This window comes from Hyperoodon ampullatus (assembly GCF_949752795.1).
Source record: "Hyperoodon ampullatus genome assembly, chromosome: 11".
NCBI lineage: Eukaryota > Metazoa > Chordata > Mammalia > Artiodactyla > Ziphiidae > Hyperoodon > Hyperoodon ampullatus.
In genome coordinates this window covers 3,284,496-3,309,134 of record NC_136924.1, presented here as the reverse complement: position 1 = coordinate 3,309,134, position 24,639 = coordinate 3,284,496, and the positions used below count along the sequence as shown (strand labels likewise).

The 24,639-nt window shown below is 35.5% G+C and overlaps 1 protein-coding gene across 4 annotated transcripts in view; it reads left to right on the top strand.

The window, feature by feature from the left end:
* The window catches only part of OSBPL8 (oxysterol binding protein like 8), a gene marked incomplete at its 5' end in the record, with an annotated part of 131,992 nt that overhangs the window by 57,316 nt on the left and 50,037 nt on the right, over positions 1–24,639 (top strand). For 3 of the 4 annotated variants that reach the window (XM_079714284.1, XM_079714281.1, XM_079714282.1), the window contains 3 exons: positions 15,435–15,505; positions 21,392–21,469; positions 23,285–23,386. In XM_079714284.1, coding sequence (XP_079570410.1) covers positions 15,435–15,505; positions 21,392–21,469; positions 23,285–23,386 — 251 coding nt within the window. Of the gene's footprint in view, positions 1–7,762; positions 7,908–15,434; positions 15,506–21,391; positions 21,470–23,284; positions 23,387–24,639 lie in introns of those variants that run through there. The other variant, XM_079714283.1, reaches the window with a different exon arrangement.

Here is a 24,639-nt window from a genome sequence, read left to right as displayed (position 1 = left end):
CTATATTATTTTTTAATTTCATGCTCTGTAAGGAAACTTACTGCTGAATTTGTATAGTACCACCTTCAGATATTTAGTTCATTTTTTAGGGCAGTGGTTCTCTTCATGTTTGGACATAATACTTTCTTAAATTCTTATTGGTTGATTTTTGTTTTCAGTATTTAGATCTTTTTCCAACTCTTCTTGCTGCTTTAAGGATTTTAAAATCTCTTAAAGCCTAAGTTTATTATCTTGGGATTCAAGATAAAGTACATAGCTCTTATAATACTTTCATCATAATTTAAATCAATATATTTTATCATGAGTGTGCATATGGAACTTTATATAGAGTTTAGATGGATTTTCCAACTACCAAATTAGATTATTTCAGAATATCAGCTATGTTTGCTTTATCTGTTTTTTAAATAAAGATAGTCTGGAATTTGTCCAGGGAACTCATTGGCGTTCTGTTATTACAGTGAGATGCCTTCTCCAGTCCTAATCTTCTGGCTCTATAGAAAGAAGTTGAAGCTGGGCATTTTCTTTGGGCATATAGCAGGAACATCTAAAGATCTTCTTATTATGGCCTTTTGTGGTTTTTCCCTCTGCTCAAATGCCTGCCGTTTTAATATGGAAAGAGTCCCTAGACCAAAGATAATATATGTAGTTGGTCTCTAGTGGCAAGGAGAGGTATTAGTTCTTTTTAGTGTTAGGGAATTTCAAAAGGAATAATATCATTTATGTCAGTGTTTTCCTATTTTGACAGTGATCCATGTAAGAAATACATTTTATGTCACTACCCAAAACATAATGTGTGTGTGTGTACTTATATAAAAAGTCTTAAATGATTGATGAAACAGCTCGCCTTTTAATATCAGAGTATGATGCACTCTAATATTTCCTATCTTGGCTTATTCTGTTTCATTTTTTTAAATGCTATTTGTGAGTCACTAAATTGATTTTCAACTTACCAATGAGTGGTAACTTGAATTTTGAGAAGCATTTTCAAAATAAGTAAGTTTATCCATAGGTCAAAATCTATTTCTAATATAAGTGTTTCACATGACTTTCAAAACTATTTTAATGATCCTACAACATTCTTTTTTTGTAATTTTTCTTGTTTTCATACATAGATAATGTAGTGTAAAATGAGAGAGATGATAAATTCAGATGTTAACCCAGATATGTTTGAAGAATGTTCAGCTTTGCTATAAGTTTTACAGTAGTTGAATCTAGCCAGCAAGGCACAGTAAATGTGATTATGCTGCAGGTCTTTAAAAAAATTTTTTTTAATTAATTTATTTTATTTTTTTTTTTTGGCTGCGTTTGGGTCCTTCGTTGCTGCGTGGCTTTCTCTCTAGTTGTGGTGAGCAGGGGCTACTCTTTGCTGCAGTGCGCGGGCTTCTCAATGTGGTGGCTTCTCGTTGAGGAGCACAGGCTCAGGGTGCGCGGGCTTCAGTAGTTGCAGCATGCAGCCTCAGTAGTTTTGGCGTGTGGGCTTCGATAGTTGTGGCGCGTGGGCTCAGTAGTTGTGGCTCATGGGCTTAATTGCTCTGCAGCATGTGGGATCTTCCCGGACTAGGGATCAAACCCATGTCCCCTGCATTGGCAGGCGGATTCTTAACCACTGTGCCACCAGGGAAGTCCTAAAGATTTTTTATTGAAGTATAGTTGATTTGCAATGCTGTGTTAGTTTTGGTATAGTGCAGCAAAATGATTCAGCTGTACATACATACGTATATATATATATGTTTGTATCTGCTAATCCCAAACTCCTAATTTATCCCTTCCCCACCCCCTTTTCCGTTTGGTAACCATAAGTTTGTTTTCTATGTCTGTGAGTCTATTTCTGTTTTTGTAAATAAGTTCATTTGTCTCATATTTTTATAAGTGATATCATATGATTTTTGTCTTTCTTTGTCTGACTTACTTAGTATGATAATCTCTAGGTCCATCCATGTTGCTGCAAATGGCATTATTTCATTCTTTTTTATGGCTAAGTAGTGTTCCATTGTGTATATATACCACATCTTCTTTATCCATTCATCCGTCGATGGACATTTAGCTTGCTTCCATGCCTTGGCTATTATAAATAGTGCTGCTATGAACATAGGGGTGTGTGTATCTTTTCAAATTAGCGTTTTCTCTGGATATATGCCTGCAAGTGGTATTGCTGGATCATATGGCAACTCTCTTTTTAGTTTTTTAAGGAACCTCCATACTGTTTTCCATAGTGGCTGCACCAATTTACATTCTCAGCAACAGTGTAGGAGGGTTCCCTTTTCTCCACACCCTCTCCAGCATTTGTTATTTGTAGACTTTTTAATGATGGCCATTCTGGCCAGTGTGAGGTGATACCTCATTGTAGTTTTGATTTGCATTTCTCTAGTAATTAGCAATGTTGAGCATCTTTTCATGTGCCTATTGGCCATTTGTATGTCTTCTTTGCTCTTCTACCTATTTTTTTATTGGGTTTCTGTTGTTGTTGTTGTTATTGAGTTGTATGAGCTATTTGTATGTTTTGGAAATTAGGCCCTTGTCAGTCATAACGATTCCCAGGAAAAGATAAGTTGAACAGAGTCTCTGGGTTATAGTTTGGCTTTGATTTATTTGAGAGTTTAACAGGAATCTCGTCTTTGGAAAGCACTGGGCAAGTGAGCCCTGGGATACATAGGGCTCATCATATCTTGCAGTTTAGGTACTAGATACCTGACAGTAATATGGTCATGAAAGGTATTTTCTGCCTTTTAGTTCACCATGTCCTACCAAGAATAGGTAGAAAATAGAACATTTAAATTAAAAACTTTTGCTTTGTGAAAGAAAGTGACAAGAGAATGAGCTCACAAGCCAAAGACTGGGAGAAAATATTTCCAAAAAGCACACCTAGAAAGGACCTATCCAATGATATACAAAGAGTTCTGAAAACTCAACAATAAGAAAACAAACAACTCGATTAAAAAATGGGCCAAAGACCTTAACAGACACCTCACCAAAGAAGGTATACAGATAGCAAGTAAGCATAGGAAAAGATGTTCCATGTCATATGTCATCAGGGAAGTGCAAATTAAAACAACAAGATATAACCACTGCACACCTATTAGGATGGCCAAAATCTGGAACATTGACATCATGAAATGCTGGCAAGGATGTGGAACAGCAGGAACTCTCGTTCATTGTTGGTGGGACTGCACAACGGTACAGTCATTTCAGAGGATCGTTTGGAGGTTTCTTACAAAACTAAATCATATTCTTACCATATGGTCAAGCAGTCACACTGCTTGGTATTTATCCAAAGAGGTTGAGAACTTATGTCCTCACAAAACCTACACAAAGATGTTTATAACAACTTTATTTTATAATTGCCAAAACTTGGAAGCAACCAAGTTTTGTCCTTCTGTAGGTGAAAGGATAAATAAACTGTGATACATCCAGACAGTGGAATATTGTTTAGAGCTAAAAAGAAATGAGATATTGGGACTTCCCTGGTGGTCCAGTGGTTAAGAATCCACCTTCCAATGCAGGGGACGTGGGTTTGATCCCTGGTGGGGGTACTAAGATCCCACATGCCGCGGGGCAACTGGGCTCTTGCGATGCAACTACTGAGCCTGTGCGCCACAACTGGAGAGCCCATGTGCCACAACAGCTGAGCGCACGTGCTCTGGAGCCTGCGTGCCACAACTAGAGAGAGACCTGCATGCACCGCAGCAAAGAGCCTGCATGCTACAACTAAAGGTCCTGCATGCGCAACTAAGACCTGACGCAGCCAAAAATTAATAAATAAATTAACCAAAAAAATAAAGAAATGAGATATCAAGCCATAGAGGAACCTAAAATGCATATTGCTAAGTGAAGGAAGCCGACCTGAAAAGGCTTCAGACTGTGTGATACCAGTTACCTGACATTATGGTCGAGGCAGAATTATGGACACAGTAAAGATTAGTGGTTTCCAGGAGGTAGAGAGGAGGGAGGAGTGAATACTTGAAGCACAGAAGATTTTTAGGGCAGTGAAAATACTCCATTTTCACTGTTAGGAACCTGTTAGGAACCGGGCCACGGAGCGGGAGGCGAGCGGCGGGCGAGCGAGCGAAGCCACATCTGCCGCTCCCCCGTGCTCGCGTTACGGCCTGAGCCATCCCCCCGCCCCGGTCTGTGGAAACATTGTCTTCTGCAAAACTGGTCCCTGGTGCCAGAAAGGTTGGGTACTGCTGCCCTAAAGTATGCTGTGGACTTTGGGCGATGATGTGTTAATACAGATTGATCAGTTGTAACAAATGTTCTACTCTGGCGTGGGAAATTGATCATGGCAGAGGCCATGCATGTGTGGAGGCAGGGGGTACATGGGAAATATCTGTACCTTCCTCTTTTTTTTTTTTTTTTTTTTTTTGCGGTGCGCGGGCCTCTCACTGCTGTGGCCTCTCCCGTTGCGGAGCACAGGCTCCGGACGCGCAGGCTCAGCGGCCATGGCTCACGGGCCCAGCCGCTCCGCGGCATGTGGGATCTTCCCAGACCGGGGCTCGAACCCGTGTCCCCTGCATCGGCAGGCGGATTCTCAACCACTGCACCACCAGGGAAGCCCTGTACCTTCCTCTTAATGTTGCTGTGAATCTAAAACTGCTCTAAAAATAAAGTCTTTAAGAAAAAACATTTCAACATATTTGAAGTATCCTCAGTTTATCCGGACATCAGGGGCTGAGAGAAAGAGAAAAAGCTTCATCAGCATACTGTCAAGACCAGCTAAGGTCAGAAAAGAATTTGGGCAAAGCTCACCCACAGAATTTGTCTTTTGGGTCAAAAAGAGGTAGTAGGAGACATTTGGTGATGACAGTTTCTTAAGTTCAGTATCCTGTTTCCTGTACTCCACGCATTCTTAATTTGCCATCACTTTTTGGTAAAGCATATATATATATTTTAAAATTTATTTATTTTGTTTTTGGCTGCATTGGGTCTTTATTGCTGCGCGGGCTTTCTCTAGTTGTGGCGAGCAGGGGCTACTCTTCATTGCAGTGCGCGGGCCTCTCATTGCGGTGGCTTCTCTTATTGTGGAGTATGGGCTCTAGGAGCATGGGCTTCAGCAGTTGTGGCTCTCGGGCCCTAGAGCGCAGGCTCAGTAGTTGTGGCGCACGGACTTAGTTGCTCCGCGGCATGTGGGATCTTCCTGGACCAGGGCTCGAACCTGTGTCTCCTGCATTGGCAGGCGGATTCTTAACCACTGCGCCACCAGGGAAGCCCTAGAGCATATATTTTTGTATAGCCTTTCTCAAGGAAGTTCCTTAGAGGGAAGTAAGGAAGGCCTGTGGAAAATAATATAGGTGAATATTTTCTCAATTCTCCCAAGTATATGGTACATAATTTGAGCCATTATAGATGCATGGGAGAAAAAAGTTAATTCATTCTGAATAGTGGATGTTTTAGTGCATTAGGCCTAATTCTATTGTAGAACCCCAGGTGAGAATGGCTACTCTAGTAAATTCTTTAAAAACATTCATGGAAAGTAAAATTTTAAGACCTTGCATATCTAAAAATATCTTTATTTTACCCTAATATGTAATTGATGATTTGACTGGGTATGGAATTCTAAATTGGAAGTCATTTCCTTCTAATTTTGAAGGCCTTGCCTGTATTTTTGTCTTGATTTCAGTATTGTTGATGTCAGTAACTTGTCTCATTCCTGATCTTGGTGCTGTAAATTATATGCACAAGGATTCTTTGCCATGGGTAGGATTAGTTCTCAGTTTTTACCACTGCTGGTTTGTGGTTAAGCTTTCCTGAATCTGCAGGACAGTGACTACAAGTTCATTTCATGCTCTCCACTGTCAAACTTATGTTGTTGATGTATCTTCTCCTGGATACATACTTGTGGGATACATACCCATACCTGCTTATATTTTTAAAAAAATACTCGTTTCCTGTCATTTTTGTCAAGTTTTAGGAGGGAATACATTAGGTCAGTATCTTTTTTAACCTGGAACCTTTCTTGATTTTACATAGATATTTTCCAATTTGATCCTTATAACAATCCTGTAATATAGGGAATATTATTAGCATTTTATAGATGAGGAAACAGAGACCCAGAGAAATTAAGTCAATTGCTCAAATGCATCCAGCTAGGATAGAGCTAGGATTTGAACCCAGGCAGTTTTAATTTCAAATCCTGTTTAACCATTATACTATAAATGCCTTTTGTGATGTTATATTCTTCATGTCTTGAGAGCCAAGTACCATTGCATGAATTAATTATAATTATTTCTCTTTTGCCTATATTAAATGGTAATCTATGTTTCATGGCATGGAGAAAAGAGAAAAAAACAACCCCAAAACAAACACACAAAACCTGTTATAGTTGTAGGTATCAACCATAAACTGTTTTTACTACTAATTGATTTTGAAATACCTTTGTCAAAGAAATAATATGTTGTGTATATATTGAGTTTGTTTATTTTTAAGTGTCCTTTCTTGTGAAGAGAAACAATCTGAGATTATATGGGATGCTGTTGTATATGAGTGGAGAACCAGCCTTGAAGTGTATGCATAGTAAGGAAGGAAACAGATCTTATACTAAGGTCTATAAAATGAACCACTAAATCAGTTGTAATTGAATTGTTGTTGTCTAGCTAAGGAGGTGTATTTCTGGGTTGAAAGAACTGTGATCAGAAAAAGCAGTCTAGAGTATATAGAGAAAGTAATTGACTTAGAGTTTTTAATTTTAGTTCAGGTGTAGAGTGAGGCAAATGGATTTTAATGTAAGTAGGAAAGAATTCTCTGGAGTTTTAAAGATTAGGAATAAAGAGACGACATAGCGTATCATTTTGGCTATGGGTCTTTCCTGTTAGATTTAATGATGTGGGATCATACCAGTCACTTAGTTTTAACCTAGAAAAGAAAGATATTTCCATTTGTTACTATGATAATAAAGTTACACTTTTTAAATAAGAGAGTTTTAAGTGGAAAATACTTGTTGGTAGATTATATATTTTGAAAAGTTTAAATGTAATGAAGAGGAACTACAGCAGCTGTTTCAAAGAAACATATATTGGGGCATGCAGCATTATTAATGGTATCCTTTTAATCTTTTCTGTTGATTGGTTTGCATTAACACTGTCTTAATGATGCATATATCCCTACTAGAGGTAAAACTTAAATGTTTGTTCTCTGCGTTAGCCGCTGGAATCCATCAGAACTGAATGTGAAAGAATATCTTTCCTTATGAATTCTTAATCATGGCTGAAGCAAGCAGTAGATTAGATATAAATCTAGAAGCTTCAGGAAAGATAAACAGTGTTATGTGTATATCCATTTTTAAAGTAAGCAAAAATTGGAAAGGAAAGAATTGGAAGAGGTGGGAAGTGTGGCAGATACTATAAAAACGTAATGGATATGAGAAGAGGATTGCGTTTTTTGGGAAAAGAGAAACTGATCTTATTACTTCAGCCTGAATCTCTAAGTATTGATCTTGCTTTGTTTTCCTAAAGCAGCAATTCAACCCAGGGCATTACTGGTTTGATAAAAAGGTGAAACGGTGGAATAGCCTTTCTTGTTTATCAGTTCATTTTTTTAAAAAAACCCAGCAGCATGACTTAGTGCCTTTTCTGTCAGTCTCTTTCTGTATCTGTTTATTGCTGATTTGACAGTCTCTGGTCCTTCTCCTTTGCTGTTAAATGTGTGTGTCCTTTGTTTGTGCTGGTGGGTTTTGCTATATTTGGATGTGAGAGAAAAGCCTGTCATTGCCATACTCGTCTAATTAGGCTTCTGGGTGAGCATATACATTAAATAGACTTTCTAAACCATGAAGGAAGAGAGCTCACAGCAACGCAGATTTTCTTCCTGTACTGTGGTTTCGCCTGTTTTATTTCCTCCACGAATTGATGGCCGAAAGCTGGTCCGGAATGCTTCATTTGGAGGATACAATGAACTTTCTCCTTCGTTGCCAGGTTTGTTTGTTTAATCTTGCATTCTTTTCTTAATTTCTTATAGATTTTTTTTATTAAAATAAACTAGATGTTTTAACATCTTAAAACTGCTTTTGTTTAAACAAAACAATTCTATAGTGAAAGGTTAGATTTTAGTAACTGCTGCTATATGGCTTGGCTTTTCCATATTTTCTTTTACAGTCTCTTTAAGCTTGAACTTGAAAACTAATGATTCAGTGAAGTATGAATCTTGAGTGCTGATAGCATAAATTTTTGCTTTAATTATTGAAATAAATATTATAACCCTTTGATAAAAATAAAGCCCTTTCTAGACTTCAGATAAAATTCCATAGATAAACCAATTGCAAATGAAACCCACATATTTAATATTGATACTTGTTAGACTATTTCAAGCAAAATAGTAGCTATGTGAAAATTGATGTTTAGTTTAAACTTTAATAGCTTAAGTCCTGACTAACGTGAAGTTTTCTACCTAAATATAATTTTTGAAATGCCTTACTTTATGTTGTTAGATGTGTTTGGGTATGTATGATAAGTTTTTGCTTAAAAAATGTTATTTTTATGGTAGTATTTATTAAATGAAATTAGGCATTGACAGCTATGATTCAGACATTAAACAACTGGTCGATGAGTTGTAGATGTAAGCTGATCTTTTATTGCTTGAAAAAGATTTATTGTAGCAAATATTTAGTTATAGATTTTAAAATATAAATAATCTCTGTTTTGTTTTCAAAATATTAAGCTGCTACATAATCATATCTACTCTTTTAAGATTGTATTTTTCTTTTAAAATAAAAATATTCTTTTAATACTCATGGTAAAGAAGTATTGACTGAACCTGGTGCTTGTTTTAATTGTTTATATATTTTTCTGACACACATTTTGTGAAATTCAAATTATATTTTCATTTTTCACACTAACCTTTATTCTTAGCTTTTTGTGAATATTCATGCCGCCAGGCAGTATATGCATTCTTTTGAGATAGTGAAACAACTTGTAGAAAGTGTTACTTGGGCAGTTAAGTAAATTATTGTAAATTCACTGATTTCATTTTCTTTTCTAACAGGGTTTCTGAAAAGAATTGGAAACCATAGTCCTGAACTGTTGCCTAAGTAGCATAAGCTTTAAACAACATTCATAGTCCGTATTTAGTCTTCTTAGTGTAGCATGATTACTATCATGCTTGTTTCTTAATGTTCTCAAAATGGTGTAAATTTTACTATTTGTCTATGTTCAGAAGTGGCTCTGAAAATACAACACACAGAAATTTTTTTAATGTTGTTAAATACTGTACTTATTTGCTTTTACAATGTGACTTGGTTCCATTTCTGTATTTGTCTTTGTCTTCTTGATTTTCTTTTTTTAAGCCAGCAGGCTTGCTAGCACATGTTTGCTGACCTTCATGCTATGAGTCTACTTAATATAAAGAATAATCAGGTTACCTTACTAAACAATAGAAAACTTCACTGTTTAGACATTTGGTTTTTACTTCATTAGGTAATTGAAGACAGAATTGTCGGTTTCTCTTCTCAAAGAAAATATTGAAGTTCATTCTAGATAGATTTGTTTGAATGGAAAAGTAAATAGTTGGCTTTGTTTTCTAATTCTTGAAATAGAGAAAATCATATTCATAGGGATGCTTCCATATTCCTCTTAATACAACCAACAGTTTTATTACAACCAGCCATGATAAAAAGCTTTTGAAAATATGTTTTATTTTATCAGCTAAGAAGTAGAATTAGGTACTTCAAAGAAGTGGCTTTTTATGTATTTCTTTTAAGTTAAAAGTAAAAAATATAATTTTTTCTGGGACATTTTATTGATTTATCTGACATCATTAGAGAAAGAGAGGTTCTACATTAGTGACATTTAAAGATAACTTTGTTTTACCACTTTGACCACAACCCTTTTATCATTTTAGTTTTCCTTAGGAAAATCTACCCCCCCCGTTTTTTTTTGTTACTTCTACCTTAAGGAATATATTGGTATGGCCTTTTTCTTTATGATGAGTTATAAAATAGAAATGGTACCCTTTGTCCATGTACCTAGAAATTGGAATAAATAAACTCTGAACAAAGATGTTTATAGATACTCTGTAAGCTTTAGTACATAGATGGAGCTGTTTAGTATGTTTTGACTTCTTGGAGATTTTTTTCTTATACAATTTCTTGATTCTTGGCTGTATTCAGTATAGTTTATGTAGCAATTCTATATTTTGTAAATACTTATTCAATCTGCATTTGTAGATGTGTGTATATAATCTCATTTTAACAAGATTAAAGCAGCATAAATCTTTCTGTATTATATCTAAACATTAATGAACCAAATTTTACTGAAGTATATAAAAAGGTTATACCTTATCAATGCTGATAACACTTGTATTCTGTTAACAAATTAGAATTAGGGGCAGAGTGCTAATTTATTCAGGAATCATAGTCCATTGAGTTAGTAAGAGAAAGTAAACTCTGTTTACTACTACATTATTGGAAAATATCTTCATGACCACAGATTTAGGGGAGACTTTCTTAAGACCAAAAAGCACTAACTGTTAAAAGAATGAGATTGCTAAATTTGACAACATTAAGATCAAGAGCTGTTCATCAAAGAGACTGTGCAGAGAATTAAAAGAGAAGCCGTAGAATGGGGAGATATTTGTAATAAATATAACTGGCAAAGAACCAATAATTGGAAAACATTAAGAATTCCTGTATAAATTAAGAAAAAGATAGACAATGAGGTTTTTTTTTTAATGTAGATAGACAATGAGTTTTTTTTTTTTTAATGTGCAAAAGATCTGGGCTCTTCACAAAGAGAAAATTAAAATGGTAATTCACATGAGATAGTGCTCAATATCATTAGTAATCAGGGACACACAAACTAAAATCTCATTGATTTACTATTGATACACACACCCAACAGATTGGCAAAGATATTAAAAATCTGTCAATATTGATGTGTTACCATGGATATGGAGAAAGGAGAACTCACACACAGTGCTAGTGGAAAAATAAGCAAACTGGTAAACAATATGGTATTCTTAAAGTTGAAGACCCACATATACTCTGACCTAGGAGTTCTGCTTCTAGGTTTAAACCCTAGAGATATTCATGGATATATATGTCTACTAAGATACATTTCCAAGAATATTCGTATCACCAGTGTTTGTAAGAGGGACAAACTAGAAACAGCCCAAACAATGGATGGATAAATAGTGATATAGTCATGCAGTAGGATTCTAATCAGCAATGACGATGAAAGAAATACCTGCTGTGACATGCTGGTAAATAATAATCGCAAAAGTCAAGGTAGTTACCTTTGAGGGAAAGAAGAATAGATAGATTGTGATCAAGAATGGCATGGGGCGGGTGGTGAGTAGTTCTTATGGGATGTTGACAATTCTGTATTTCTTGATTTGGGTGGCGGTTATGCAGATAGTCACTGTATACATTAAATTATGCCTTTACATTTTATGCATTTTTCTGAAGGTGTGCTATATTTCATTTATTTTAAAAAGCCACTACAAGTAAAAGAGTCCATTTTTTATTAATTTTTGGATCAGTTTATCAAACTTTGTATTTGAAAGAATGAATAAGAATTAAACCCTTCTTTTAAGGAACTCACAGTCAAGTATGTGACATGAACATGAAAACAAATAATTGAAGTACATTGTGATAAATATGGTAGTACAAATGTACCAAGTGCTGTGTCTCAGAGGAGACAGCTAAACTCTATGCCTACACAATCTAAGCAAGGCTCCCAGAAGACGTTGGCCTTGGATCTTGAGACACACCCTGGCATTCTAGAAACAGCATGAATTTTAAAGTTAGACCTAGGTTTGAATTAGCTCTGATACTGTCACTTATTGACATTTGTCAAGTTACTTAATTCCTGTGAGCCTCAATTTTTTCAATTATATAGAATATTCCTAATACTTAGTGGGGTGCATTGTTTTAAAGATTAGAAGTAGTAAACCATCTAGCATAGTGTCTTAAATTAAATCACAAGTGTTCCTACAAGTGGATATTGGTTGCTTTATTGTTGTTTTCATAAATATTATTATGTTAATTATCCCCATAATTATCATCATTGTTGATGAATGAATCAGAATTAGCCCAGAACAGGATATGTTAAAGGGATATAGACTAAGTAAGAAAGGATGTCATAGCAGGAGAGGTCTAATAAACTAGAAGAATAGGGAAGGATATCTGAATTTAAAAAAATTTTTTATTGAGGCATAACTTACACATAGTTAAGTACACAACTTTTTGAATTTTTAGTTATATATCGATATGTGTAACCATTTCCCAGTTCCCCAGAAGACCCTCTCATGCCCACCCCAGTCAGTTCCTCCTACAAAAAAGATAAATCACTGTTCCAACCTCTAGCACCATAGATTAGGTTTGCTAGTTCCTGATCTTTATATAAATAGAATCATATGGTATATGATATGTGCTTTTTTTTGTTGTTGGTTTTGTGGGGTTTTTTTGTTTTTTTTGTTTTTTTGCGGTACGCGGGCCTCTCACTGTTGTGGCCTCTCCCGTTGCGGAGCACAGGCTCCGGACGCGCAGGCTCAGCGGCCATGGCTCACGGGCCCAGCTGCTCCACGGCATGTGGGATCTTCCCGGACTGGGGCACGAACCCGTGTCCCCTGCATCGGCAGGCGGACTCTCAACCACTGCGCCACCAGGGAAGCCCTATGTGCTTTTTTTTTTTGATGGGGAGAGGTGGCTTTTTCTACTCATTATTCTGTTTGTTGTTTTGTGTATTGGTTCTTTTTCATTGCTGTGTTTCATTCCATTGTGTGAATATAATATATTCATTTATTCTAGTATTAATAGTCATTTGAGTTGGCTCCAGATTTTGCTATTATGAATAAAACTGCTGTGAACATTTTTGTACCTGTCTTTTAATGAACATGAACACACTCATCTCTGTTGGGTATAACTAGGATCAGAAGTGTTCTGTCTTAGAATATGAGTACTTTCAGCTTTAGGAGATACTGTCAAATAGTTTTCCAAAGTGACTATGCTATTTGTAGTCCCACCAGTAGTGAATAGTGTTCCGGTTGTTCTGTATTCTAACCTAACCTGTATTTGCATGGTCTTAGTCCTTTTGATCTTAGCCATTTGGGTGGGGAATGTAGGTTTCTATTTCATGGTAGCAGTGAGGAAGATAGTGGGAAGAGAATTTACTACCTAATATCGCTAATAAGCAAACTTGGTAAAAAGTCATGATCTGAAACTGTTCTGCATTATTGAAAATGGTCAATAATGTATTGTAGGCGTCAGGATTTTATCTATAATATCACATTTTTAAGAAATAAAGGAGTAATTTTTAAGTAATTTTAAATCTCTATATATGGAAAACAAATAAAAGTCTAAGAAGTATTTTGGCTGAGCCCTTTTTGGCTTCTAACAAATATAATACTTTCGCTGACATTTTAAGATAACAATTATTTTTCATGTTTTTAGGAAGCCACCTTTATCCAGTCTAAAGAAAGAGTCCTTCATGTGTTGCTTTTTGCTTTGCCTACCTTGGAATTACCCTTGAAAACTTAGTGTACAGTATGGCAGTATTTTCTGTTTAAGGCTTTTGAACACTTTTATGTGGTCATTGCACTTTATGCTACTCATCTGCTTATTTGCACTTAGCTGAAACTCAAAAGTATTGGACCAGACTTAGCCTTTTGCTTTATCCGCTGTAATTTTAAATAACTTGGAAGTCATCAGGGCCAGCTTTTAAAATAATGATTTGATTTGCCAGTTTGAGGTATAGAAAATCTTTTAAAATGGGATTCATTTATTGGTCTGACATAATATACAACCTATGTTTATGAGTACCCTTTTTTTTGTTTTTTTGTTTAGTTTCATCTTGCTTTCGTATGTGTCCTTTTCCAACATTTGAAACTTTCTGCAGGACATATTTGCATGTTCAAAAAAAGTCTATTCAGATTTGTAACTTCCACTTTGTTTTAATTTACTGTTCTGTTTTTAAAATAATATGTGAATGTAGACACAGTGAAGTGGGCATTTTTCTTAGTCTAATAAATGGATTGACCTAGATGGAGCTGAAACCAAAACCAAACTAGAGAAATTAAAGTAAAATTCAGTTCTTATGAGAATAAAGAAAAACATCATCTTTTTTCCATTCATAATATATACTTTTAGAAAATCTTTGTTCTCTTGTACATGTATTTACAAGATCTTTGAAATAATTTGTGTTAATGCATTAGAATTAAGAATTACTTATTACAAAATGTTTATTACTCTGAATAAATATTTTAGAATTTTTAAACTGAATTATGTAACTTTGGTTTGCTTTACACTAAAGTTTCAAATCTCGGTAAGTTTTCCTTTAAAATTCCATGTTAGATTTATGAAACAGGTTTCTTTTTTTCCCTCCTTGGTTTTAGGATTGCCTGATCTTTCTGCTTACCAGAGATGGAAAAGAAAATAAAAAGATTCCTTCTTCATATTACAAAAAAAAAAAAAATTAGCAAAATCTCTGAATTAAGAAAATGGAATGGATTTGTTTTAGCTAATATAAATCAAATACAGAATAAATGGTCTCATTGATATGCTAGAAATGATTTTTAAATGCTTCAGGCACTGATACTACTGATAACTTTTCAAACGCTGTTTTATGAATGATTATATTTTTATATAGGCTTTTATTGGACTCAGAACAAATAGTTGTAGGGAAGAGTTAATATTACTTGTCCTCAAAAGTAGAAAGAACTTCATTAAAATGAGTACCGCCCCTCTTATGCCTGCCACACAAATCTCAGCATTAACGTTTCTCTAATTGTACCCTTACAACATTAACTTGTTAATTGCTTTTGATAGTGCTATATTAATGTGCTACATGATAGGAAAGATTTGTGCATATATCCCAATGCACTCATGTTTTAGATTTATCCTTTTAGAATTTATATAACAATAGTCAGTGACAATGATAATATTAAGGGTCAATGTTAATTGAATACATACTGTCTGCAGATACTATGCTAATTGCTTTCTATGCATGCTCATTTAATTCTCACAATAAACACATTATTAGATTTTTTTTAAAGTCTGTCCCTCAATTCAGATTTATTTCCCTAGTATTCTTTTATCACCCATTCTGGAGTTGTTTTTCAGTTTGGCAAGAGGTGTGAAAAGTATATTGGGTTGGTTCTTTGTTAGAAAACAGCTAACTGAAATAAAAGTTCCATGAGTCCTGAATTCATGCCAAGTGAATGAGCAGAGAAAAGAGATATTTAGCTTATGTTGATGGGTTAAGGGAAAGACACCAGTGCCTCTGTAAGCCTTGATTTATTCTAAAGAATTACTATACTAGACATGATCCCTTAGTAGTCTTCAAACTATAACAGTTTAAAACTGTATTTTGAGTCTAGGCTTCTTGCACTGATGTATATCAAATATTGTATAGTGTATATTTGAAATTGAATAACTTATGTGCATTTGCTTTTTAATGCCTATATGTGTTCAAATGTGGAATACTGAAATAATGACTATGTTTTTAAAGGGTTTGAAAGAGGAAAGGAAGACATTTCTCAAAACAAAGATGAATCTTCCCTTTCTATGTCAAAGAGCAAGGTAAGCATATTGTTGTCCTCAAATATATGATCACAACATTTTTCTAATATTTAAGACCACAACATTTTTCTAATATTTAAGACGAGTGAACTAACACTGAAATCCTATCAGATTTTTATGGGATGTTTTTATGTTGGTATATCTAAACCATGTAGTATATATGAAAAAAGGAAAGTTCCCTGGGGCTGATTTAGATTCTGTTGGTTACTTGGAAATACAGCCTATTGGTAACCAGGGTTCTCTCCTGAGTGATATTGTTCTGGTATGTCTGCTATAGCAGTATATCTCAGACTGAAGTCTGAGGGTTCCATGTAGAGAAATAGAGATAGTCAGGGTTCATTGGGTTTTTTGTTTTGTTTTGTTTTGTTTTTTAATTTGTAAGTGTTTTGGGTTCATTCAAATGACAATCAAAACATGTACATTTTACCAGTTAAAGGCCAAACATCTCTTGCTATAATAGTGTGCAATTGAAAGGCACTTTCTTAGAATAAGACATAGTTCCCTAAATTAGTAATTTTCAAATGAGATACTTGTACATATTCTTAAGTCTGTTGAGAATTTTTTCTTTAAGAATACTATTCAAATTTGAAAAGTATTGTATGATGCATTGACTTTCCTATGGGTTTGTAATTCACTAGATTTTCTATAATTCGTCAATGGATTTGACTTTTGACTGTTATTTCTGGTCAGGTTTAGTAGCAGGAGAAGCTTTTATGTTTGTGGAATCAAACTTCAATGACTGTAAGAAAATCTATTTCTTTTTTTAAATTAATTAATTAGTTAATTTATTTATTTATGGCTGCATTGGGTCTTTGTTGCTGCGCGCAGGCTTTCTCTAGTTGCGGTAAGCGGGGGCTGCTCTTTGTTGCAGTGCGTGGGCTTCTCCTTGCGGTGGCTTCTCCTCGTTGCAGAGCACAGGTTCTAGGCACGCGGGCTTCAGTAGTTGTGGCTCATGGGCTCAGTAGTTATGGCTCGCGGGCTCTAGAGCACAGGCTCAGTAGTTGTGGCACACGGGCTTAGTTGCTCTGCAGCATGTGGGATCTTCCCAGACCAGGGCTCAAACCCGTGTCCCCTGTACTGGCAGGCAGATTCTTAACCACTGTGCCACCAGGGAAGTCCGAAAATCTATTTCTTAAGCTAGTAAATTCTCTGCTATTCTCAGCAGTAGGCTTGGCTTGTAAAACCCTACATATTTTGTTCCTGTTCTTGTGAGTGGTTGAGAGGATTCCATGATATATTTTTTATCATATTCCGTGATATGCTTTACACAGATTTTATTCACACTTAACTTTTCAAGTATTCATTACATAAAGATCCATCCTGTAGTTATATGTATATAAGTACATCAGGTGAAAATTTAGTAGGACTTTGTATGTATATAACGTATGCATGAGAAATACCTTTATCGTTTCATATGAGATGCATAATTAATGAGGAGATGATTTATCTTGGTTCTGCCATGGTTAGAAATACAATGAAATTTATGGCATTTAAAAAACCTATTTTCAAGCAGTTAATACCAGAATTGGTGAATGTATGGAACAGTGGTATTCCTACTCAGAACCCTAAACTCCAGATCTACCTACCACAGCCATCTACATGTAGTCTCTAAATGGGAGGGTGAGGGAGGGGCAGGGAGCCTGAAAAGCAAGTTTACGTACCTTAATGAAGCAGTGTGCATTAACAAATAGAAGGAAACACAGGCTGCACCTTGAGTACAATAGCACCTCGTTGTGTATGAACCTTAAATTAAAATTAAATAAAATTAGAAATTTGGTTCCTCATTTACACTAGCCACATCTCAATAGCTCACTAGCCACTTATAGCTAGTGGCTACCATATTGGACTGCTCAGATGTAGAATATTTCTGTTATTCAGAACGTTCTACTGCACAGCAATCATTCACTGCTTTAGGGTCAAAAAAGTGAGTTTGAATCTTGACTGTCATATAATACCTGTGACTTCTTAGATGCTAATTATAATGACATTAATAGCTATTTTGTACTAAGAGCTTGCTAAGTGTTTTTTTAACTCTCTTAAGGATACTAGAAGACAGGTATTATTGGCCCCATTTTATTAGTGAACAAACCGAAGCTTAGAGAAGTTAAATAACTCTCAAGGGTCAAAATGGTAGAGCTAGAATTCAAAGTGGCTTCAGTTTTCTTATCTGTACAAAAGAGGTAAGATCTAACTCTCAGATTGTGATGCTGTTAAGTGCCTCATGAAGTACTTGATTAATAATAGGTGTTTGAGAATTTGTTTTTCTTACTTTGAATAAAGAACTACAGTGAATGAATAGGCTTCTTGACATGGTAACTATTTGGTGTAAGTAGAATTGTACTCATTCTGTTATTTTCCAAGAGCTGAATCTTATTGATTCTATCTTACCTTAGGTTTAACCTTGGTTTATTCTGTTAGCTTAAGAGATACATAGTCACTAGTTTGTCCTTATAAATTTTAGCATATATTCCGCTCTGTTGTTTTTCAGAAAAATCCTAAAATTTATACATTTATCATCAAACCTTATTCTCATGGAATTCTGAAGATTTTGTTCTTACCTAAGTCACTTTGGGAAGCAAAATCTTGTTATTCCTTCTATGATCGATCTGCATAACTGAGACCATTAAATAATTTTAACCTTGTACTTTTATGAATTTGATGCAGCAAGTATCAGTACTGTCATTGTGGTCACTGAATTTGCAGTATCCTTCTTTCCCCCCAACCCCCGCCATTTAAAAAATAAAGGCAGTTCCTGTTTCTCATGCATCCTGTAAATGAGTGAATTGGAGAAATCAGTTAATCAGATCATCCCATCTTCCTTTTAGCATTTTTAAATATAGTTTTAATTGTCCATCTCAATGAAAGGAATTGCCAGCATGAATAGTATTTCTAGTGGGATAAAAGGAATGCTGTTACAAGGATAAGGGGTTTCTGAGCCGAGATCTTGACTTGATTCTCCAGCCATCAGTCTGCTTACCTTAGGTCTGCTTAGGTTTGCTAAATCATCTACCTCTTGCTGTAAAAAATATATTTCCTTGGACATTAAAAAAAAATTTTTTTTTCCAAATCAAAATATCTGATAGAGTCATAGTAACTTATCATTATTGTTACTATTCCTTATATCTGCAGTATTTTATAGTTTTCAAAGCAAGTCAAAAGTATTCTCATATGTTAGTGTTCCATTTATCTAAAGGTCATATTTTTGTCAACACTTGCAATCTAGAGGATAGTCACAAACCTGAAACACAGTATACCAAGTACTGTGTTAAACACATCATGCACACTACCTCATTTACCCCTCAAAGCGACCTTATGACTTGATAGGAATATCCATATTTTGTAAATGATCAATTAAGACTGGAAGAGATTGAATAACTTCCCATAGTTGCACAGCCCATAAGGTATCATCATTAAAAGAGTGGTCAGTAAGTTTCTAAAAGGAGGAAACTTAGTTTAGTAAAATGTTTCCAACAAAAAACCAGTTTATGATTCTTGGTATTTAAAAGGTAACTTGTTGATTCAGAAAACTTTGGTAGTATTTCATGAAAAAGACTATAGAACTTGGTCACTGGATCCTTTTTTTTTTCTTTTTTTCAGAACTAGCTGCACAGTATGGCAAGGATTCCTTGAAGTATGTGTGCTGTAGTTTACCAAGCTCATGTGACAGCCATCTGGTCTGCTGGTCCCTTATATACTGGAATCGTTTAGGAATCTCCAAGCCAGATCTTGTCATGTCTAGGGAAATAGATTTCCTGTTGTTCATAAAGATAAGTCTTAAATTTGAGTCTAAGATTCTATATGAACAGTTTTAAAAGGTGAGAAATAAATGAGATGAGATGGCTAAGAGCATGAGACTGAGAATTAGGCACACCAGAGTACAAATCCCAGATCGTCTACTTATGACTGACTTTGGGAAGTTATTTAATCTGTTAGTCTTAGTTTCTTTAGTAGCAAAAGGAGGAACTACAACTCTCTCATAAGGTTGCTTTGAGGATTAAATGAAGCAGAACATATAAAGTATTTACATAGTACTTGGTAAAGAGTTAAACAGTCATTCATTTTCATTAACTTTTTTTTGCGGTACGCGGGCCTCTCACTGTTGTGGCCTCTCCCGTCGCGGAGCACAGGCTCCGGACACACAGGCTCAGCGGCCATGGCTCACGGGTCCAGCCGCTCCGCGGCATGTGGGATCTTTCCGGACCAGGGCACGAACCCGTGTCCCCTGCATCGGCAGGTGGACTCTCAACCACTGCGCCACCAGGGAAGTCCCATTTTCATTAACTTTTAAGCTAATATTATTAGCATTCTTCACTTAATAGTATCTAAAAAGTACATTATAATACACCTTTTCCTATTAAGCTGTGGGAAATAGAAACCATTATATTCCTCTGACAGTAGCCATGTCACCTTTGAGTTTCCAGCAGCAAGGAGAGGACAGAGACCTGTTTGGCTTGAGGACTTTTGTGGAATGGTTTTAGTATCACAACATATCCTGTCATCATGGGAGTAAGCAATATGATGTTTCAAGTCCAGTTCTCAAAGGAGTAACTTCAACAAAAATTTAATTAGGTTAATCCCCACCTTCTACATTGAGTGTAGTTTGCAGTTCCCTTCCAGTTCAGCCAGTTATTACCATCAACATAATAATTCGTATTTTGTACTAAGTAGCGGAGGCATTTTTAGGAGAGATGAGCTGCAAATGCTAGTTTCATTTTCATTTTATTAATTCTAAAGGTATTTATTGAGCCCTTCCTTTTCCCCAGGTGATAGCTGGCTACAATTGATGAATAAACATGGTCCCTGTCCTCATGGATCTTAAAATTGAGTGAGGGAGTTTGTACCCAAAGTTTTTCATCCTTGATCACATCTAGTGATATTATGTAGATCTGGCCATTAAACACTTGAAAGCTACCATTTGAATCAAGCCCCATATACTTTCCTGGCACTGGGAGTAATGCTACAAACTTTAAGTACCTTCTCCCATGTCTAACAACAGGTAAAAATGAAAATCATAGGACAGTGGAGGAATATGTTTAATTTAATTGTTCCAGGAATTATAGAAGCAGCTTTTAGTTCTATATTCTTCTACGCTGGTGGAAGAAAGTAGTCTCCTTGAAAGAGTCCTGGATTAGGAGACCCAGGTTCTGATCCCTGCTGTTGATGGATTGTTTAGAAAACCAACATCCCTGAGCCTCCCTTTCATGATTTGTAAAATGGAGATAAAACCACTTGTTACGCCTATTTTTCAAGGTTCTTATGAGGATCAAATTTAAATATCAAGTATAAACAAAGTCTGGAAACAAGTTTAAGACATTAGTAATAATTTACGGGCACTGGATAGTTAGGAAGAAGTAGGTGCTAGGAATATTGATTTTTAAACACTGTACAACTTAGGGTGTTTCAGTACTAGTTTCTGAAGATGTTTGTATTTATTCCCTTTGGAGAAGGAGTAGCAGTAGGGCAATGTGTACAGCAACTTGCTAGAAGTTTTTTGTTTTTTAGAATATTTCAACTTAAAAAATTACACTGCTTTGGATACATTTGTTCTAAGAATAAGTAAATAATTGTATTTTTCAGAAATACCCTGAAAAATAGAATGCAAAGATTTACAAATGATCTTATTTAACCTCACATTGTAAATTAATTTATTGATAAGTGTTTTTTTTTTGTCTTTTTGTGGCTTTAATGTGGATTAGTTGTCAAACCCAAATACTGTAAAGGGAAAATTGGTATTTGAAAATTGACATTTGCCTAAATCACAGCAATGAATGGGAAGAATGTCACAAACATAGTTTTAACATTAGTTTTTATGTGCCGTATGTGTGTGTAGAATAAGTGGCGGTTTTAATTATTATTTCTCTTTTCTTCATTTCCATGTGATTTCAGTCTGAATCTAAACTTTATAATGGCTCGGAGAAGGATAGTTCAGCTTCAAGCAAGCTTACAAAAAAAGAATCTCTCAAGGTTAGTTTCCACAGTTATGAAATAAGATAAAGAAATAAATATTTGTAATCCTAAAGGAAGAAAAAAAAATGTTAATGTTTGTATGGCATGCTGGAATCAACTGAAGAGACTCTTTGATGACTGTCCCAGTGCTATTCTGGCCCTCACCTGGGGTGCGGGTGCTGAGGACTGGATATCTCTGCACTGCTGTACTTGAGTCAAGCACGCCACTGTGTTATGGAACATAACGGGAAACTCTGCTGCTCTTTGAAATTTGAGTTTACTGACTGCTAAATCATGGGCCGAATTTGGCCCACAGATAATATATATTTTGTTTGACCTACACAGTGTTTTAAAAATTTGAGCCAACAATTGTAAGTCCAGATATCCAGCTTCTCCTAAGAAATGGGTAATACTGGGGCTGCCTTCCAGAATGGCCACAGATCCTGGAGTTTAAGGAACACATGCTTTCCAATTGATTCTTGATTCCCATATGGTCTGTTTTGCCCCTCTTTTTTTCCATATCTGATCCTATACGTATGTGCATTTACAATCCTATATGAAATCTGTTAATTCAGATATGCATATTAACAAAGACCAAAGTCAAAACTTTTTGACTGTATAATTATTAAAATTTCTTGTGTGTATGTAGTCTCTTCACCATTAAATGCAACTAGGAAAATTTTGTGTTTTAGTTTATAAAAAGTCACTGATAGGTTATCTTCTCCCCTTCGTGAACAACAACAAAGCAATAAATAATAAGATTTTTCACTGCTACTTTCCCAAATTATCTCAGGAGTGACTTATGAATGGTAAACCTTTGATAATTTGAATGAATTAGTTTCAATGTTGTGGTTTCTTAGTTATTTATATCTTATATATTAGTGTCAGAAAAGAGAAAAAATTGCCAGTCCTAAATAACTACAGCATTGTTTGGGATATGAAAAACTGACAACAGAGTAGATTTCCATCAGTAAGAGAATATATTAAGAAAAATTATAGAAGCAGTATAGCATGGTGTTTAAAAGCATGTGTTTTAGAGCCAGGCTGCCTTTATTTGAATTCTGCCTCCATGAATTACTAACTGTGTGATCCTGGGCAATTTACTCTCTGTGCCTCAGTTTTCTCATCTGTAAAATAAGGATAATGATAGTCCTACTTCCCAAGGTTATTGTGAGTATTAAATGAGGTAATACATGTAAAGTGCTTACAACAGTGACTGGTATGCAGAGTGTCTCCCGTAAATGTTACCCCTTATTATTTTATTCATACTAGAAATCCTGTGTAGCAGTTAAAAGAATGAGGTAGACATGGAATGGAAAGAGAATTGAAATGCTCCAAAAAATATTGAATAGGAGAACCTTTTTTATGTGTTCAAAAAAACAAAAACAAACACAAAAGCTGTATATTTCTATAGGTTGTGTACATAGAAGAGGCCTGAAAGGATAGTGTTTTCCTGAAGGTTAACAGTGATCGATTCTGGGAATCGGAATAGGAGAGGGTATAATAAAAACGGCTTTTAGCTTTGTGTTGTTTGAAATTTTTACCATGAGTTTGTATTCATGTACTGTGTAATTATAAAAACGTAAAATTCTTTAAAAATATACAGAGAATTGGACTAGTGATCAGAAAAACTAGATTCTAACCTTGCTTTTCTAAAAATTTCTACCAGCTCTTAAAAAAAAAAAGTCTGTCCTAAGATGCTAGAATTCTAAAAGAGGTTTAGAATTTTATTTTAGAGTGTAAAATTTTTTACATTCTATGGAGCTAAAAAATTGGAGAGAAATTGCCTATTTCTAATGTATTTTTAATTTTTCTATTATTTCTGTAAAATAGGTACAAAAGAAAAATTACCGAGAAGAAAAGAAAAGAGCCACAAAGGAGTTACTCAGTACAATCACGGATCCCTCTGTTATTGTTATGGCTGATTGGTTGAAGGTCAGTTTGTATTGACTCTTGAATTCAAAGGCTGGATATTTGCCAACTGGAATAGGAAAGCCCAGAGTGCACCTAAAAGCCTACAAGACAAAAACATCTCCTAGGTTGATTGTTTTTCACTGATGAAGAAACTATTAGTTGTATCCCAGAGGAGATAATGGAGAGAAGAAACCTTAATGTTGTCTCTCTTGACGGTAACATCAAATATGGATAGCAGTTCTTTTAAAAAGGCATCTTGATTTGTGTGACATGATATAGTCTAATCCAGGGGTCCTCAACCCCCAGACCACGGACCGGTACCGGTTCGCGGCCTGTTAGGAACCGGGCCGCACAGCCGGAGGTGAGCGGCGGGCCAGCGAGCGAAGCTTCATCTGCTGCTCCCCCATCACCTGAACCATCCCCCCTCCTTGTGGAAAAATTGTCTTCCACGCAACCGGTCCCTGGTGCCAGAAAGGTTGGGGACCGCTGGTCTCATTGATGTGCTGTAAAGAAATATTTTGTTTGCTGTTCAAATTATCATTTAGTATTATTGTAGACTTGGTATATTTGCATTTTGGAGAAGATATGAGACAAAGTTAGTGTAGAAGTTACCATTTGAAAAGCATTAATTTGCAGAACAACATACATATTGCTATTTCTATTCCTTATTCTTTTAGCCTCTGGTTATTTCCACTTATTTTTATTTTCTGTCATCTTAGTCACTCTATCCTCTTTATCATTCTTATCTGTAGGATATTTGGTGGGAATATTTTAGACTAATGCTAACTTTGAGAATGGTCTTGTAAGACCCTGACTCCCAGGAAGTTTTAGTACCTGGTTTTCACCTAAAAATCACCCCAGCACTGAAAGCTTTTCACCTTCCCCAAGGGTAGGTACAACCTCCAACCTAAAATCCTTATGGGATCTGTCATGGAAGTTTTCTTACTAAAATAGGAGTCTAGTGATAGTTTCCTTGATAGTTCAAGTAATATGAGGGTCTTCTTCGATATAATTCTGAAAACACCTTCTGACTTATATTGGCTCTACTTACTAAGTCTTTAAGCTCCAGATCTTGGTACTAGGAAAGTATATTTTAATGGCCCCTGACCTGGCCAGGAAGGTTAGGAAAATCATTCTACTTGGTACATTGTTTTGAAATCGTTGATGCAGTCTCCCACTAGAATTTAAGTTCCTCAGAAACAGGAGTCATGCTGTTTTCACATTTATTTCCAGTGCTTGCTATTTAGTAGCTTAACAAACATACATCTAGTGAA